Source organism: Pan paniscus, chromosome 18 (genome assembly GCF_029289425.2).
Source record: "Pan paniscus chromosome 18, NHGRI_mPanPan1-v2.0_pri, whole genome shotgun sequence".
In the NCBI taxonomy this organism is placed as follows: Eukaryota; Metazoa; Chordata; class Mammalia; order Primates; family Hominidae; genus Pan; species Pan paniscus.
The window spans coordinates 98,996,754-99,016,820 of NC_073267.2; the positions used below are offsets into that span (position 1 = coordinate 98,996,754).

Consider the following 20,067-nt stretch of genomic DNA (forward strand, 5'->3'; position numbering starts at 1 on the left):
ACTGCGCCTGGCTTTTTTGTATTGTTAGTAGAGACAGGGTTATACCACGTTCGTCAGGCTGGTCTTGAATTCCTGGCCTCAAGTGATCCTCCCGCCTTGGCCTCCCAAAGTGCTGGGAATCCAGGCATGAGCCACCGCGCTCAGCCCTATGTTGATTTTTTAACATTAAGAATGTAAAGAAATAACTCGGTTTGGAGATCAGAACTGAACAGAATGTCATCTTTAGATAGCCTTCCCTGTCCCCTTCCTTTCCACCTTGTTCTCATCCTACCATCCTTCTCAACCTGTGGGTTATTATTTTCTGAATAATCTTATCTGTATTTCCTTGTATTCAACATGAAGAGATAAATATACATGTATATTTTATTGTCTATTTTCCTTTTATTATTTTTTTGAGATGTAGTCTCCTTCTGTCGCCCAGTCTGGAGTGCAGTGGCGTGATCTCGGCTCACTGCAACCCCCACCCCCCAGGTTCAAGCGATTCTCCTGCCTCAGCCTCCTGAGTAGCTGGGATTACAGGTGCCCACCACCATGGCTAGCTAATTTTTGCATTTTTTGGTAGAGACGGGGTTTCACCGTGTTGGCCAAGCTGGTCTCGAACTCCTGACCTCAAATGATTCGTGCCTACCTCAGCCTCCCAAAGTGCTGAGATTACAGGCATGAGCCACTGCGCCCAGTCTATTTTTCCAAAGAAAAGGTTTCCTACTGTAGCTACTGTTTTTGCAGTTTACATTTTCACTTAATAGTGTATCTTGGAAATCACTCCATAGGAGCTCATAGAGACCTTCATCTCCATAGCTGCGTAGCACTCCACTGCTGGAGGCACCATGCTACGCTTAGCTACCTGACTGCTTGACTGCAATTGGTCATCTAAGGCATTTTTGAATTGTTAAGAGATTTGCCTTCAGGGAAAATGTTGAGAAGTAGGATTGCTGGATTGCACCTGTAGTTTTGTTGGATGTTGCCAAATTCTTCTCTGTTCCAGGAGGATGATGTGCCCTAGTGATTCCTGCTTCCTGAGATTTATACCTCTGTGTAGTCCTCTCACATCATAGTAGGGTTGGTCTCTGTGACCAGCAGAATATGACAGAAGTGAGGTTAAAGTACTTCCAAAATTAGCTTTAAAATACCACGCACAGGCAGCGTGCGGCGGCTCACTCCTACACCCCAGCCCTTCGGGAGGCCAAGGCAGGAGGATCACTTGAGGTCAGGAGTACAGCCTGGCCAACATGGCGAAACCCTGTCTCTACTAATAATACAAAAGTTAGCCAGGCATGGTATCACACGCTTGTAATCTGAGCTACTTGCATGGCTGAGGCAGGACAATTGCTTGAACTTGGGAGGTGGACGTCGTAGTGAGCCAAGGTGGCGCCACTGCACTCCAGCCTGGGCAACCGAGTGAGACTCCATCTCAAAAAACATAAATTAAAAAAATGAGGGCCGGGCGCAGTGGCTCACGCCTATAATCCCAGTACTTTGGGAGGCCGAGACGGGCAGATCATGAGGTCAGGAGATCGAGACCATCCTGGCTAACACAGTGAAACCCCGTATCTACTAAAGATACAAAAAAATTAGCCGGGCATGGTGGTGGGCGCCTGTAGTCCCAGCTACTCGGGAGGCTGAGGCAGGAGAATGGCGTGAACCTGGGAGGCGGAGCTTGCAGTGAGCCGAGATTGTGCCACTGCACTCCAGCCTGGGCAACAGCGAGATTCTGTCTCAAAAAACAACAACAACAAAAAAGAAATAAAACGCACATATGGAATCTCAGTGGAGTTCAGTTAGCTAAACTAATCTTGAAAAAGAAAGCCAGGTGTGGTGGTGCATGCCTGTAGTCCCAGCTACTCAGGATCCTGAGGCAGGAGGATGATTGAGCCCAGGAGTTCAAGGCTGCAGTGAGCCATGACTGTGCCATTGCACTCTCTCCAGCCTGAGCAACAGAGTGAGATCTTATCTCTAGAAACAAAACCAAACTATGACACACACACACACACACACATACACACAAGATTATTATTTAGCCTTTTTTTAAAAAAAAAAAGAAAGGAAATCCTATGTAACCTCACATGGAATCCAAACAAGCTGAACTCCTAGAAGCAGAGAGTACAATGTTGGGTGCCAGAGGATGGGGTTGGTGGAAGGAATGGGGAGATGTTGGTCAAATCGTACAAACTTTAAGTTAAAGGATGAGTAAGATCTGGGATGTAATGTATAGCATGGAGATTTTAGTTAATAATACTGTACTGTATGATGATTGGAATTTGCTAAGATAGTAGATCTTAACTATTTTCACCACACACTCAAAAGAAGGTGCCTAGGTGAGGGGATGGATCTGTTTCATCATGGTCATTTCACAGTGTGTGCATATATCAAATCATCACATTGCACATCTTAAGTATATATGATTTTTTTAAATCTGTCAGTTGTACCTCAATAGAGCCTGGGGGAGAAATGGTGCTGGAGAAAACTGGATATCTACATGCAGAACAGTGGAGCTGGACCATTACTTTATACCACATATAAAAATTAATTCAAAATGAATCAAAAACCTAAATGTAAGTGCTAATGTATAAAACTCTTAGAAGAAAACATAGAGAAAAAACTTCATGGCACTGGAATTGGAAATGATTTCTTGGTTATGAAATCACCCACACAGGCAACTGAAGAAAACTAGATGAATTGGACTACATCAATATTACAAATTTTGTGCATCCAAGGACAATCATGAGAGTGAAAAGGAAACCCACAGAATGGGAGGAAATACTTGCAACTCATGTGTTTGATTAAGGATTAATATTCAGTTTATTAAGAACTCCTATAACTCAAGAATAACAACAAAACCAATTTAATTCAAAAAAGGACTTGTAATAAAGAAGATAACAGATGGCCAATAAGAACATGAAAAGATGATCAACATAACTAAACGTTAGGGAAATGAAAACAAAAGCCACAGTGAGATCACGTTACCCCGGTGGTGATGGCTCTTAGCCATTAAATAGGAGGTAACTGTTGGCTGGATGTGGTAAAGTTGGAACCTTGTGCGCCTGCTCATGGGAATACAAAATGGTGCAGCAGCTCTGGAAAACAGGACAGTGGTTTCTGAAAACATCAGACAGAATTATCATGTGACCCGGCCATTCCACTTCTGCATATGTATCCAAAAGTGCTGAGAACAAGGAAGGGTCCAGGATATTTTTGCACACGATGGTCATAGCAACATTATTCACAATAGCCTGCTGGTGCCAAAGTCAACTTTTAATACATTCAGTTACTTAAAACATATCCGTGCGGTGGCTCACGCCTGCAATCTCAGCAGTCTAGGAGGCTGAGGCAGGAGGATTACGAGGTCAAGAGATAGATACCATCCTGGCTAACATGGTGAAACCCCATCTCTACTAAAAATACAAAAATTAGCTGGGCTTGGTGGCACGTGCCTGTAATCCCAGCTACTCTGGAGGCTGAGGCAGGAGAATCGCTTGAACCTGGGAGGCAGAGGTTGCGGTGAGCCGAGACTGCACCCCTGCACTCCAGCCTGGTCGACATAGAGCAAGACTCCGTCTCAAAAAAACAAAACAAAATTAAAAAAATATATATCCCAAGGCCAGGCACGGTGGCTGCAGTGGCTCACGTCTGTAATCCCAGCACTTTGGGAGGCCGAGGCGGGCGGATCACCTGAGGTCAGAAGTTTGAGACCAGCCTGGCCAACATGGTGAAACCCCATCTCTACTAAAAATTACAAGGTGGGCACCTGTAATCCCAGCTACTTGGGAGGCTGAGGCAGGAGAATAGCTGGAACCTGGGAGGCGGAGGTTGCAGTGAGCCAAGATCGTGCCACTGCACTCCAGCCTGGACGATAGAGGGAGACTCCGTCTCAAAATTAATAAATAATAAATAAAACACATCCCAAACACGCATAGTGTTGAATCATTTAGCATGTGGTTGCTTTGTATACTTCGTGAAATTGTGTCCAATCTCTGCTAGCCATAGATAAGATAAATCCGAGGGCTCTAAAGACTGCAAGCCGTTGCTGCCCTTCAGAGCTTTGTGACTCAGACACCTGTCAGGCTGCTGAGAAAGGTGATCTAGTCACATCAGCCCTCCCCCTGTCTGATCTCCTTCTTCTCTGGGAGTTCTCTGCGCGCCCCCCCTCCCACGCCCATTTTTTTCTCTTTTCTGAGTAGTGACCCCCAATTCGAAGCCTGTGGATAATCTCATGGTGCGTGAGACTCCCTCACCCTCCAACCTGTCACAGCTTGTGCGCCACTGCCACCTCCTGGGCACATCTTGTTTCTTAATCAGCCACGAACTCACGTGAACACTTGACATGTGGTTTTGTTTTGTTTTTCACATTTAGACTCCTGACCCGTTTGGAGTTTATCCCTGTGAGGTCCAGAATTAATTTCATCATTTCTCAGACGGCTAACCATTTGTCTTAGCACCTTTCATTATAAACTGCATATTTGTTCCACCGCTCTGAAATTATGTTTATGTACCAAATTTCCATGTTACTGGGTTGATGTCTGGATATTCCATTTGTTTCCTGTTCATGTGTCAGTAGCACACAGTTTTAATGACAGAGGCTGTTTTCGTATCTGTCGGGCATTGCGCTTTTGTTTGTCCGCGTCGTCTTCGTTATGAGACATTTGTTCCTCCATGTGAACTCCAGGATCAGTATGCCTGGTTCCAAAAAAAAAAACCTTTTCGTATTGTTACTGGAATCATGTGACATTTCTGAATGAACCTTGGGAGAACCCCTGGTATCAGTGCTATTTTGCAACGTAGTATAGGAGGTCTTGGCCCCTACGGTACATTAGAAAAATAACAGAAACGCATATTTGAAGCGAAAAATAGATGAACATTTACAGAAAAAAAAATACATTGAAAATGCAGTGGAATCAACTGTTAAGAGTTCGGCGTGATGTTCAGACAGATAAAAAGGAACGGGGCCAGTGACTCCCTGCAGAGATCGAGAGAAGACCGAGCACTCCCGACACCCGCGGGCTTCTCGCTGTGGCCGAATCGCGGGCCGCGCTCGCGACGAGCACTTCCTGGCTGTACCCGCCCAACCTCGCCCTCCTGGTCTGTTCCGGCTCCGCAGTTGCGTCCAGAGGCCTGATCCTTACGTCCGCCTGGTCCTCCGGGCCTGTCTCTGCCTCCAGCCCGGTTCCCAAGGGCGCCCCGGGGCCCTCCCGCACCCTCGCGGAAGAAACTACTACCTCTCCGCACCGTAGACCAAAGCTTCCGCCCGGAGGCTGGAGGCGGAAGTGACGCCAAAGACGCGCCGGCACCTCTTCCGGCGCCGGCCCCGCCTCCGCCTGTCTTACAGCTGATCCGGTTCTTGCGGCGGTGCGTGCTGGCGCCGGCGAGTTCCGCGCGTGTCCTCGGGCTGTCCGCGGGGAAGCTGGTCCGGGAGTGGTCGCCCGCCCGCCTGCCTCGCGCCTTGCGCCCCCGGCACCGCTTCCAGAAGGGAAAGTCGCCGCCGCTCGCGGTGGACCCGGGCAGCGCTTCCATTCCGCGGAGCTGGTGAGAGAGGGGCCCTCTGCTTCCTTCACTTTGAACAGGGCGTGTTTCTGTGAGAATCTGGCTTCGGCTTTGACGTTTTTTATTTGTTTCTGGCACATTGTGTTGGGACCGAAGCGTAAGGTAGACCCCTGAGCGCCCCGGGCGTGCAGCTCGCTGTGAAAGTTAGCCCGTGGGGGCCAGCGGGAGCGCGCGTCCCTCGCCGCCGGGACTTCCAGGCCCGGCCCTCGGGGGAGGAGGGATGCGGCCGTTATCCCGCTGGTCTTGGAGTAATCGAATCCACGGTGAACAGTGTGTTTCGACTAACTGTATTTTTTCTCACGTTTTGCTTTAGAAAATCTGAATCTAATAAAAATATGAACATCTGCTACAAGGAATATCCACTGCAATCGTTTTACTCCTTTTTAGCTTTGGGCCATGTTTTCTCTCTCCCCCAATAAACCTTATGGTGAACTATTATTTGAGTGTAAGTAAGTTGAAAATAAACTGCACACATGATACTTAACCTTTAAATACTTGGTAAAGCGTCTATTAAGGATAAGGACATTATCCTACTGAAACCACAATATTAGTATTTCATCTAAGAAAATTAAAAATAGGCCGGGCGGGGTGGCTCACGCCTGTCATCCCAGCACTCTGGGAGGCCGAGGCGGGTGGATCACGAGGTCAGGAGACCGACACCATCCTGGCTAACACGGTGAAACCCCGTCTCTACTAAAAATACAAAAAATTAGCCGGGCGTGGTGGCGGCTCCTGTAGTCCAGCTACTCTGGAGGCTGAGGCAGGAGAATGGCGTGAACCCGGGAGGCGGAGCTTGCAGTGAGCCGAGATGGCGCCACTGCACTCCAGCCTGGTCCACAGAGCGAGACTCCGTCTCAAAAAAAAATAATAATAATAATTAAAAATAATAAGGTCCGCTGGGCACAGTGGCTCACGCCTGTAATTCTAGCACTTTGGGAGGCCGAGGCGGGTGGATCATCTGAGGTCGGGAGTTCAAGACCAGCCTGACTAACATGGAGAAATCCCGTCTCTACTAAAAGTACAAAATTAGCCTTGCATGGTGGCGCATGCCTGTAATCCCAGCTAGTCGGGAGGCTGAGGCAGGAGAATCGCTTGAACCTGGGTGGCAGAGGTTGCGGTGAGCCAAGATCGTGCCATTGCACTCCAGCCTGGGCAACAAGAGCAAAACTCCGTCTCAAAAAATAAGAAGAAGAAGGAGGTCATCCACTGTCTACTTTGTGTAATATCTAGGATTCTCAACATTTTTCCAACATTGCGCTGTTGGGTATTTTGGGGACTAAGAGCCCTTCAAGGTTTATCTGTTCCCATCGTTTATGTCTTTTCACCTAGAACAACCCCTGTGGTTTCTCTATCATATTGACTTTGGTATTGTTTTCTCGTGATACGTTTAAATATTCCTCCATTTCTTGCTGCTTCCTATGAACTTGTAATTGAATTCAGAGGAGAGGCTGGCAAAGGGCGGATAGTAAGCACCTTATGCCTTTGGGTCCACGAGGTCTCAGACGGCTGAGTTCAGCCTTAGTCACCTCATGTCCCATGTTAGCTGTTCCTTCTCTACTCTGTCCTGGTTCCAAGCCCCAGCCTATTTCTGAAAAGGTAAGTGGTCAGCTGCATAGACGACCGTTTAGAGGGTGTAGATTTACTCTGAAATCCCAGAGGGTTGTGCTCTGAGTCTTATCAGTGCTTGCCAGAGGCATCCAGCGGCATCCTGTTTACCATGGACGCTGTGTCAGTGGGTCTGCTGGGTCCTTTCCACCAAGTGCCTCAGAAGCTTGTCCTGCACCCTGAACGTGCAGTGATCCACACTTGGCACTGGCAGCCTTACAGGCCACTGTGTAGAGCGTTAACGCTGTTATATACGTTGCCCCTAAAATTAAAAGATCTGCAGAGTGTTGTGCCTCTTTTTTGGTTATAGGTGTCATGAGGTGCAGTAACTTGGAGGTGCATATTGGAGGGGATGTCTTTATGTAATCCAGGCTACTGAACTCGTAGAAACTATGGCCCCTGAATCACAAGCTCTCTGTTGTGTATATTTCATATGAAGGTATCTAAAATGTGTTCATTTCCTGTTCACTGTATGCAACCAGCCTCATGTCAACATAGTGTATGAGTGCAGTCTGAGGGTCAGGTCGTCTGGGGATGATGTTAAGGTGGAGAACTGAATATTACATCCCTTTTTGAAGGAGGGAAAAGAGCCTGTGCAGGTGACAAACTCAACACATTTGTGGGTCTTTTAGCCCAAAGACCTCGCCCCCGCCCTGTTTCAGACACCTAGTAGTAAGTACAGTTTATACAAGGAGAATGGACATGTTTTTCTGACATGTGAAACTTTACTGTTTTAGTCACCTCATCGGTAGAATAAGAAAGTACAACTCTAGACCTACCTTTGTCCTGCTGGGGAGTGACGGCAGACTCAGGAGTACAAACTGACGAGACCGGGGCAGGGCACGGTGGCTCACGCCTGTAATCCCAGCACTTTGGGAGGCCGAGGTGGGCGGATCACGAGGTCAGGAGATCAAGACCATCCTGGCTAACATGGTGAAACCCCACCTCTACTAAAAATACAAAAAAATTAGCTGGGTGTGGTGGCACGCGCCTGTAGTCCCAGCTACTTGGGAGGCTGAGGCGGAAGAATTGCTTGAACCTGGGAGGCAGAGGTTGCAGTGAGCCGAGATCGCACCACTGCACTGCAGCCTGGGTGACAGCGAGACTCCATCTCAAAAGCAAACAAAACCTGTGACAAGATGGTCGAACCTGTACCAGCTAACCGTCGTGGTTCACCACTTCCTAAGTGGATGATGTGGACCAGTTCATGTTATCTGAATCCAGGCTGTTTTAGGTATAAACACAGGTGAAATCTGTGAATGGCTGTTCTGATAATTAAATAAGGCTTCTGCTGTGTCTTCTGACCTATATGCTGCTCTTCAGTAGGTGACGTGGATATTACTAGTCCTCAAGAGAGTAAAGTGGATATAGTGGCTTTCACATATGTCATCTGCAGAAACAAGCTAATGCGTGAGGTTTGATAACTGGGAAGTAATGCTTCTTCATCATGATTGCTAGGAAATAGGGATCCAACCATCCGTGGGTCAGGAGGAATGGAGACTGCACCTTCCACATAGATTCACAAGCTGCCCTGCAGTGGCCTTGGCTTCAGGAAAGGAGCATCCAGACGCTTCCGTCAGCCTCCCAGGATGGCAGCCCCTGACCTGGCCCACGGTAAGTCCTGGTGGGGCTCCTTCTCAGAGCCTCTGCTCTAGGTCCTGATACACAGTGTGAGTCCCATGGACGGGGCCTGAGTAGTCACGCTCCGGGTTCCTATTGCAGCTGCTGGAGTGAGCCAGAGAACGCTGACCTGTAAGTCAGCCCCAGGGTGTGTGCTTTGGGGAGGGATGATGTGTAAACTCCTTCATGAGTTTTCTCACCACGGGCAAATGAAGAGTCACGTTCCTCAAGGCGTACCATTCCATATCTGCAATAGGAGCCTTTTACCATTTCTTGACGGGCAGCATAGCTCACAAACATTTTGTGTCACCAAGCGAGATGGACTACCCTGGCACTGTATGGCTGTGTGTGTGTCTGTGTGTGTTTTCCTGAGGCAATGTATGGCTGTGTGTGTGTGTGTGTGTGTGTGTGTGTGTGTGTATTTTCCTGAGGCAGTTTATGGCTGTGTGTGTGTGTTTTCCTGAGGCACTGTATGGCTGTGTGTGTGTTTTCCTGAGTGTGCAAGATTACGTGGGAGTTCCCTCGCTCTGTATGACTGTGTGTGTGTGTGTGTTCCTGAGGCAGTGTATGGCTGTGTGTGTGTGTGTTTTCCTGAGGAAGTGTATGGCTGTGTGTGTGTGTGTGTGTTTTCCTGAGGCACTGTATGGCTTTGTGTGTGTGTTTTCCTGAGTGTGGAGGTGTATGTGGGAATTCCCTGACACTGTATATCTGTGTGTGTGTGTTTTCCTGAGTGTGCAGGAGTACGTGATAATTTCCTGCTAGGATGGAATGACTTCCGGGTCCATGAGCATGGAATTAGGGTCAGCTCTGGGTTCTCATGCCTTCTTGCCTTCTTTGTTTTTTAGGAGGTCATGTTTCTAGGGACTCAGTCTGCCTTCATGAAGAACAGACACAGGCAGCAGGGATGGTGGCTGGCTGGCTGATAAATTGTTACCAGGTATGCCAAAACTGTATTTTTCTTAAAATAACATACTGGTATTCAGCAGATAGACAAGTTTCTGTCTGAGCAGACTTGTCTGCACAGCCTCACTCAAGGACTGAGTCCCTAGTTGAACGCCCCCAGGGAGAAGAGCCTGGCTGGTCAGGTGTTACTGTGAAAATCCTCCCCGTATTTCAGTGTTACTTTTTTTTTTTGAGATGGAGTCTCGCTTTGTCGCCCAGGCTGGAGAGCAATGGCCCAATCTCGGCTCACTGCAATCTCCGCCTCCCAGGTTCAAGCAATTCTCCTGCCTCAGCCTCCCAAGTAGCTGGGATTACAAGTGCCCACCAGCATGCCTGGCTAATTTTTGTATTTTTAGTAGAGACGGGGTTTTGCCATGTTGGCCAGGCTGGTCTTGAACTGCTGATCTCAAGTGATCCACCCGCTTTGGCCTCCCAAAGGGCTGGGATTACAGGCTTGCGCCACTGCACCCGGCCACAACATTACTCATTATTTTCACCCTTGTGCCAAATGCGTGTTTCGTACTTTGCTGAGTGCTCTGACACATGGTAAGGAAGGGGAAGGTATCCTCTCTGGGAACTTATTTCCACATCACGAGTTATCACTTGTTTGTAGTGTGCTCAGGAGAGGGACATAAGGCGAGGGGAGCGCCCAGTGAGCGTGGTGAGAGAAGCTCACATGTTAGAGGTGTCGTTGCGGCCGCGTGACTGGAGGAGAGCGACAGGGCGCGCGTGACTGGAGGAGCGCGACAGGGCGTGTGTGCGGGCAGAGAAGGGTTCCCGGGACCACTGGGCCATGGGGTAGACAGTAGGAGGCCTCACAGTCCCATAGGCGTAGGGCCCCGCCTCCTCATTCTCCAGTGAATACCGATGGACACGTTGGAAGGCTCCAACCGTCATGTGTGATGATTTAGGACACGGTGACCTTTGACGACGTGGCTGTGGACTTCACCCAGGAGGAATGGACTTTACTGGACCCATCTCAGAGAGACCTCTACAGAGATGTGATGCTGGAAAACTACGAGAACCTGGCCTCAGTAGGTGAGGCTGCCACCGTCCTTTGCAACTTCTGTGGAACCAATACTTGATGTGTCCTTACTGTGTTCCAGGGTTGGTGACGGCAAAGCTGAGTACCATGGGAAGTAACAGATATAACGGCTGCGCTAATGGGCTTGATGCTAGTGTGGTCGTTTCCAGAATGTGGTCCTGGGGTCATGAGCATCACCGTCACTCCTCTAGAAACATGCATTCTGAGGCTTCACCTGTGACACATTGGATCAGAATGTCTCCTGGGGGTGGGCCTGTCATCTCTGCTGTAACAAGCCCTCCCGATGATGCCAATTCACTCTAACACTGAGAACCACTGGGTAGTAGTTTCCCAAGTGAATGAAGATCTCTTTTTGCACTTCTGTTATTTCCTATTTGAGTAAGAGTCTTTGTGGTTTTTACATGTATATTTAAGCCTGAATGTGGGCTTCAGGAATCAGAGATAACCAGTTTCTTTGGGGCGCAGAAGGATGGAGTATTTGCACCGTGAGCCCTTTTGAAACAATTTCACTGCATTCTTTAGAAATGTAGTTCCTGGCACACCACTGCATTCCAGCCTGGGTGACAGAGCGAGACTCCATCTCAAAAAAAAAATGTAGTTCCTGGCCGGGCATGGTGGCTCACGCCTGTAATCCTAGCACTTTGGGAGGCCGGGGCGGGCAGATCACGAATTCAGGAGATTGAGACTGTCCTGGCTAACACAGTGAAACCCCATCTCTACTAAAAATACAAAAAAGCTGGGCATGGTGGCGGGCGCCTGTAGTCCCAGCTACTTGGGAGGCTGAGGCAGGAGAATCACTTGAACCCAAGAGGCGGAGCTTGCAGTGAGCTGAGATCGTGCCACTGCACTCCAGCCTGAGTGACAGAGCGAGACTCCGTCTCAAAAAAAAAAACAAACGTAGTTCCTGGCCGGGCGCGGTGGCTCATGCCTGTAATCCAAGCACTCTGGGAGGCTGGGTGCAGTGGCTCAGGGCTGTAATCCCAGCACTCTGGGAGGCTGGGTGCAGTGGCTCACGCCTGTAATCCCAGCACTCTGGGAGGCAGGGTGTGGTGGCCACGCCTGTAATCCCAGCACTCTGGGAGGCAGGGTGTGGTGGCCACGCCTGTAATCCCAGCACTCTGGGACGCTGGACGCAGTGGCTCATGCCTGTAATCCTAGCACTTTTGAGAGGCCGGGGTGGGCGGATCACGAGGTCAGGAGATTGAGACCATTCTGACCAACACGGTGAAACCCCATCTCTACTAAAAATACAAAAAACTAGCCAGGCGTGGTGGCGGGCACCTATAGTCCCAGCTACTTAGGAGGCTGAGGCAAGAGAACCACTTGAACCCAGGAGGCAGACGTTGCAGTGAGCCGAGATTGCACCACTGCACTCCAGCCTGGGCAACAGCGCGAGACACTGTCTCAAAAAATAAAAAAAAAAGGAAATGTAGTTCCTGTTCACGGGTAGGTTTGTCATCCCCTGCCTGAGCCTCTTCCATCAATGTCTCTTTCCCTGTGTACAGGACATCACCTGTTCAAACCCAGTGTGATCTATTGGCTGGAGCAGGAAGAGGAGTTGAGGGCAGGGCGGAGAGCAGTTCTCCAAGGTGAGTAAGTGTGAAGAGCATGCCTGGTCGATGTCAAGTTTAGCAGCTGTGGGAGGATCCTGAGTGTCAAGTTTAGCGGCTATGGAAGGATTGTGTCAAGTTTAGCGGCTGTGGGAGGATCCTGAGTGTCGAGTTTAGCGGCTGTGGAAGGATCCTGAGTGCACGTTTTAAGATGCATTCTGGCACAGAACATGAGGCTGTTGGACTCAAAAGCTCTGGGTATCCTGAGCTTCCCGTAATTCCTTATTTTCCATCTGATCTGGATTTTCCCTTTCTTGTGATCTCATAAAAAACCTGCTGTTTTATTCTTTCAGTTTGTGGGTTTTTTTTTTTTTTTTGAGACGGAGTCTTGCTCTGTTGCCCAGGCTGGAGTGCAGTGGCACAATCTTGGCTCACTGCAAACTCCGCCTCCTGGGTTCACTCAGTTCTTCTGCCTCAGCCTCCTGAGTAGCTGGGATTACAGGTGCGTGCTGCCACACCTGGCCAAGTTTGTGTTTTGAATGTAAGCCCTTTGTCCAGCTCTTTTCTGCTTTCTTTCATTGATAATATTGTTTCTGTTCACCTCACATTTCTTTTTTATGGACCAAATGTATTTTAAAATCTTCTAAATTATGACTCCCAGTTCCTATGATTCCAAATTTTACACATAGCCAAACTCCTTAAATCTATCTTTGCTTTATTTTTTTTTCTGCCATGTCTTATATGAAAACAAATACCAATGAGTTTGAACGTTTTTAGGTCATTTTTTTTTCTTTTCAGAATGGCGACTTAAAACCAAAGGGCCAGCACTTCGGCAGGATGGATCTTGGTTCAGAGCATCAAATGAGACACAGATGGTAAGATTAACAAGAGAGATTTTTTTATTTATCACACTCATAAAAGATTGGGAATTCCACTATAGAAAATGAGCAAAATTGAGAGAATTTAGAGAAGCAGGATTCACTCAGGCAGGGGTTGTCTGTAGAGAACACTCTGAATGTGCGGAGTTTGGGAGGACCTCATCCTGTCTTGAAACTTGGTGCTTCAGACACACATCAGCGCACGTGGCGAGGTCTTGAGATCGCAGAGCTGTTTTGTGCGCACAGACTTTTCGAAGTTAGAGCAGATGGCGCAAGATTCTGTTTTTTTTTTTTTGAGATGAAGTCTCACTCCGTCACCAGGCTGGAGCGCAGTGGCACGATCTTGGCTCACTGCAACCTCCGCCTCCTGGATTCAAGTGATTGTCCTGCCTCAGCCTCCCAAGTAGCTGGAACTAGAGGCATGTGCCACCACACCCAGCTAATTTGTGTATTTTTACTAGAGACGGGGTTTCACCATGTTGGCCAGGATGGTCTCGATCTCTTGACCTTGCGATCCTCCCACCTCAGCCTCCCAAAGTACTGGGATTACAGGCGTGAGCCACTGTGCCTGGCCGATTCTTTTTTTTTGACATGGAGTTTTGCTCTTGTTGCCCAGGCTGGAATGCAACGGCGCAATCTCAGCTCGCCGCAACCTCTGCCTCCCTGGTTCAAGCTATTCTTCTGCCTCAGCCTCCTGAGTAGCTGGGATTACAGGCATGCGCCACCATGCCTGGTTAATTTTGTATTTTTAATAGAGATGGGGTTTCTCCACGTTGGTCAGGCTGGTCTTGAACTCCCGACCTCAGGTGATCTGCCCGCCTCGGCCTCCCAAAGTTCTGGGATTACAGGCATGAGCTGCTGCGCCCGTCCTGATGGCACAGGATTCTTGCAGTGGGGCTCCTCATTTGACTTGAAAGACATCTACAGGGCAGGAGCTGCTTGCATGTTATGAAAATGGCAAAAATCGTAATCATCATCGTCATACTCTGTCTTCAGCTGGGTGAGATCTATGAATCAGCCTCAGTAACCCCCTGACCACCACTCATTCTTCACCAACAGGCAAGAAGCCACAATGGAGGGCAGCTCTGTGACCGCACGCAGTGTGGAGAAGCTTTCAGTGAACACTCAGGCCTCAGCACACACATGAGAGCTCAAAATACAGGAGACAGTTGTGTGTCTAATCATTATGAAAGAGACTTTTTTATTCCATGCCAGAAAACCTTGTTCAAAATTGGAGAGCAATTTTCCGTGTTGGGTCAGTGTGGAAAAGCCTTCAGCTCTACTCCAAATGTTGTTTCCCAGCAAGCATGCGCTCGGGACAGATCTCTTGACTGCAGCAACTGTGGGGAAGTGTCCCTTAATCAGTCATACCTTCAGGCACGTGCGGGAAGTCACAACAGAGAAGGAACATGGAAATGGAAGCCGTGTGGGAAAGCTCTAACTCACTCCACGGGCTGTGCCACACCTGTTGAAATGCATGCCGTCAGGAATCCCCACGTATGTAGGGAATGTGGGAAGGCCTTTAGGTACACTGCCTACCTTACTGGTCGTGTGCAAGTCCACACTGGGGAGAAGCCCTGTGAATTGGAAGAATGTGGAAAAGCCTCCCCTGTTGCTTCCAGCCTAACTCAACATGTAAGAATTCATGCTGCAGAGAAACCCTGTGAATGTAAAGAATGCGGAAAAGCCTTCACTGGACTCTCAGGTCTTTCTAAACACGTCCAAACAGACCCTGGACAGAAGCCTTATGAATGTAAGGACTGTGGGAAAGCCTGCGGTGGGTTTTATCTACTGAATGAGCATGGAAAAACTCACACGAGGGAGAAGCCCTTTGCATGTGTGGTTTGCGGAAAATATTTTAGAAATTCCTCATGCCTTAATAATCATGTTCGAATTCACACTGGAATAAAACCCTATACATGCAGCTACTGTGGGAAGGCCTTCACTGTGCGCTGTGGCCTTACTAGACACGTACGAACACACACGGGCGAGAAGCCATACACGTGTAAGGACTGCGGGAAAGCCTTCTGTACATCCTCGGGTCTTACCGAGCATGTAAGGACTCACACTGGAGAGAAACCGTATGAATGTAAAGATTGTGGGAAATCCTTCACTGTTTCTTCAAGCCTGACTGAGCACACGAGAATCCATACCGGAGAGAAACCCTACGAATGTAAGCAGTGTGGCAAAGCCTTCACAGGGCGCTCAGGCCTCACTAAACACATGCGGACACACACCGGGGAGAAGCCCTATGAATGTAAGGACTGTGGGAAAGCCTACAATAGGGTTTATCTACTGAATGAGCATGTGAAAACTCACACAGAGGAGAAGCCCTTTATATGTACGGTATGCAGGAAATCCTTCAGAAATTCCTCGTGCCTGAATAAGCACATTCAGATTCACACTGGAATAAAACCTTATGAATGTAAGGACTGTGGGAAAACCTTCACTGTTTCTTCGAGCCTAACCGAGCACATACGAACTCACACTGGAGAGAAGCCTTATGAATGTAAAGTATGCGGAAAGGCCTTCACCACATCCTCACACCTTATCGTGCACATAAGAACCCACACCGGCGAGAAACCCTACATATGTAAGGAGTGTGGGAAAGCCTTTGCTTCCTCCTCACACCTTATCGAACACAGAAGGACTCACACAGGAGAGAAACCTTATATATGTAATGAGTGTGGGAAAGCCTTCCGTGCCTCCTCTCACCTGCGTAAACATGGAAGAATTCACACTGGGCAGAAACCCTATAAATGTAAGGAATGTGGGAAAGCATACAATAGGTTTTATCTACTAAAAGAACATTTAAAAACTTACACTGAAGAGCAGCTTTTTGTATGTAAGGACTGTGGAAAATCTTTTAAGAATTCCTCATGCCTTAACCATCACACTCAAATTCACACTGATGAGAAACCTTAATAATGTAAAGAATGTGGGGAAGCTGTCAGCTACACTCATTCACATTGAAGACATGAAAGACCTCTCGTTCTCCAGATGCCCATGACTTGAGGAATGTGGCCAGGCAATCAGCATCTCATCACAACCCGGCAGGCAGGAACTCACCCTGGAGCCCTATGCAGCAGACACAGAGAAAGCCCTCAGTGTTCTCTGAGGTCTTGCTGAATATGGATGGTATCCAGTGGAGAGAACTCTATTGATGTGTGATATGCAGCAGCGTTGTTGCTGTTCTGCTCAGTACTTTGATGATCCCTTGTGATCTCACAATGAAGAAAAACCTTAGGAGGGTGAGAATTGTTGGGAAGTCATTTTTTACATTACATCTTTCCTCACCCTTTAGTAAACGTGGTGATTGACACTTGAAGTGTTGTGAATGTATGGAAGATAGCAGTCGCTTCCCTGTGTTCTAAAACCTTGTGGGCTAACTTGAGACATGTCTTTCTGGGGGTTCTGTAGACGTATTTTGAATCTTTATGATGCTGCACTGATCATTCTTGGAGTGAGGACTCTGTTCCCTGTAGAAATCCTCCAGTCTGGTTGCTACAGTGTCCAAGTCGCAGCCTGGCTAACAGTAGGCCTTGAGGACTCAGATGTGATCCTGTGTGAGCAGTGTAGGCTCTGGTTGGTTAGTCTTGAGGATCCAGATGTGATTCTGTGTGAGCAGCGTAGGCTCTGGTTGGTTAGTTTTGAGGATCCAGATGTGATTCTTTGAGCAGCGTAGGCTCTGGTTGGTTAGTCTTGAGGATCCAGATGTGATTCTGTGAGTAGTGTAGGCTCTGGTTGGTTAGTCTTCAGGATCCAGATGTGATCTTGTGTGAGCAGTGTAGGCTCTGGTTGGTTAGTCTTGAGGATCCAGATGTGATTCTGTGAGCAGTGTAGGCTCTGGTTGGTTAGTCGAGGATCCAGATGTGATCCTGTGTGAGAGCAGCGTAGGCTCTGGTTGGTTAGTCTTGAGGATCCAGATGTGATTCTGTGAGCAGCGTAGGCTCTGGTTGGTTAGTCTTGAGGATCCAGATGTGATCCTGTGTGAGAGCAGCGTAGGCTCTGGTTGGTTAGTCTTGAGGATCCAGATGTGATTCTGTGAGCAGCGTAGGCTCTGGTTGGTTAGTCTTGAGGATCCAGATGTGATCCTGTGTGAGCAGCGTAGGCTCTGGTTGGTTAGTCTTGAGGATCCAGATGTGATCCTGTGTGAGCAGCGTAGGCTCTGGTTGGTGAGTCTTGAGGATCCAGATGTGATTCTGTGAGCAGTGTAGGCTCTGGTTGGTTAGTCTTGAGGATCCAGATGTGATCCTGTGTGAGCAGTGTAGGCTCTGGTTGGTTAGTCTTAAGTATCCAGATGGGATCCTGTATGAGCAGTGTAGGCTCTGGTTGGTTAGTCATGCTCTTAGGCATGACCCACCTGTAGGGTCCCACACTGGCCAATGTTGGGGCATAACACAGCTCTACATTTTATGAAAATGCCCTTGTTCCTCTCCCATACCTGATCCCTTCAGATAAAACACCAGGGTGCAAGGAGAGGCAGAGTGGAGAGGGGCGAGGTCAGTACCCTGAGATGCCCCCGTTTCATGACCGTGGAGGGAGAACCACCACCCCCCACGTGGGGAGGAGGGAATTCCTGTACCTCAGGCAGTGCCGGACGGGTGAGAGCCCTGAGTGTCCCTGTTGACCTCCAGATCCTCTTCACAGCATGCAGAGCGGTCCTGGCAGCTGCTGCAATCCGGCACTCCTGGGGCAGCTGCTGCTTGTGTGTGTGCTGCTCCTTTGTGTACCATGAAAACAGACCAGGGACACGGCTGGTCCTGATGTTCCGTGGTGCTTGGCACTGTCACTGGCGCTTCCTGGATGAGGCCCTTAAACACACACAGCGGCAGAGCAAGACTTCGTGTGAGTGACACGAATGTGTGTCCTCTGGCTGCAGCAATCCTGGGTTATGTTTTTTGTGGCCATCAGGGCAGCAGCTGCTTGGTGACTGTTTCTGTGGTGTTGAATCCCCACGGTATAAAGGTAATCTACAACGAGGTGAACAATAAATCCTGGATGGACAGACCCGTGCACCTTCATATTACGTGTTTGAAATCCTGGATGGACAGACCTGTCCACCTTCATGTCACGTGTTTGAAATTCTGGATGGACAGACCCATGCACCTTCATGTTACGTGTTTAAAATTCTGGATGGACAGACCCGTGCACCTTCCTGTCACATGTTTGAAATCCTGGATGGACAGACCCGTGCACCTTCATGTCATGTGTTTGAAATTCTGGATGGACAGAGCCATGCGCCTTCATGTTACGTGTTTGTTGTGGAGAGGAGTGGGTTGTGCCATGTTTCTCTTGTGGGATTGAGTGTGGCTATTTAGCTCATCTGTTGCCACCTTTAATTGTTGGCATTGACACTAAAGGTCATCAGATTAGCGGGAACCAGCTTGTGGGGTTGTAGCGGCTCCTGGACTGGTCTCAGGTGACATCCTGATTGGCTGAAATAAGTCCTGCAGGTCTCTGCTAGAACTGACTCACAGTTGCCTGAGTCCAGAACTTGTGGGTCACAGGTGACGCCAGGACTGCATCATCCTGGTGCTCGGACTCCTAGTGACAGCATCCTGAGCAGGCGGTAGCCCAGACACCACCCTGCCTGATATGCCCACTGCTGGTGGAGACATCACCCCAGCCCAGACCTCAATTAAGATGACTACCCCTCCGACGACTCCCCCTCCCTTCACTGGAGGTGACTTCACGCACTTCTTCAGAACCTCCTCAGCAGCGATGCCCATGGACTGGGGTTCCTAAGGCACAAATTCGATATTTGAGATTCTGTGATGAGCTGAGCTTGCTGTCCGCTAACCCGTAATCCTGGTGTAATCTCAACCAAAACCCACAGCCCTGCACCCCTTGCCTGTAGGAAAATCTGGTAGGAGTTAGTAGTGTCTGTGAAGTCTCGATAATTGATACCAAAATGTTTCGTTTCGCCAGGAGGCGCCCGCCTCCTATCAGCCTCTGGGAAGGCCACTGTCTCCTCAGTGTCTTGTCCTCCGCTGCAGCTTTCCATCTCATCTCCTTACTCCCTTGACTTGGCTTCACACAGAGCCTCTTCTTTACACATACTAACTGTTTGCTTCATACCCTCCTGCAGCAGAACTACAGACCTGCCATCCTGATAATTGTCAGACTCATCCCTTTATCACCTTTATAACTCCTCAAGGATATTATCACTGGACCCCCAACATTTCAAAGTGATTTTCTTGAGTAATACCATATGCTGTGATGTGGATGTGATTGGTTTGCCCTCATCAAGTCTCATGTTGAGCTTTGACCCTCAGTGTGGCAGTGCTGGGAGGGGGCCTGGTGGGGGTTTGGGTCATGGGGGCACCCTCCTGAATGGTTGGATACCATTCATTCTTGCTGTGTCAAGGCTGGATTGGTTTGTAGGGGAATGCACTAGTTACCGGGAGCATGGTTGTGATAAAGCCAAGCCGTCCCTCTGGTTTGGCTCACTGCCCTTGACCTTCTCTGCCCTGTTTGACACAGCAAATAGTCCTCACCAGAAGCAGGTCAGATGCCAGTGCTATGCTTGCACAGCCTGCTGAACCATGAGCCAAATAAGCCTCTTTCTAAGTTACCCACAGCCTCAGATATGTAGCAACACAGACAGACTAAGACACCATGCGTGATGGAAAACTGGGTTATGGGCAGGACTGCAAGTACTGGTTAGGCAGATACCTGTATTTCTCTTCCTAACTCTCAGAACGTGTTCTGTGTCACTTAGGGCAACTTATGCCCTCCTGTGTGAAAATCTCCACTCCCAATGTCTGAGGGTTCCTCAGCATAAGGTAAAATATTAAAGGACCAATTGTATTAATTATGTTCTTTTTGTTGTTGTTGTTAGGGTACATTTTCATCCTGGGGTCTTGCTGTGGGGGCTAGACCGTCC

The 20,067-nt window shown here is 48.7% G+C and overlaps 1 protein-coding gene across 1 annotated transcript; it reads left to right on the forward strand.

Annotated features, from left to right (window-relative positions):
* The first annotated feature begins 904 nt into the window (after positions 1–904).
* On the forward strand, positions 905–19,995 carry ZNF778 (zinc finger protein 778). The gene is given in 8 exon segments (XM_055099159.2): positions 905–5,520; positions 8,602–8,757; positions 9,609–9,700; positions 10,617–10,743; positions 12,256–12,339; positions 13,099–13,175; positions 14,238–15,089; positions 15,091–19,995. Coding segments are annotated over 7 exon segments (1,404 nt in total). The 5' UTR covers positions 905–5,520; positions 8,602–8,732; the 3' UTR covers positions 15,238–19,995.
* Positions 19,996–20,067: the final 72 nt, after the last annotated feature.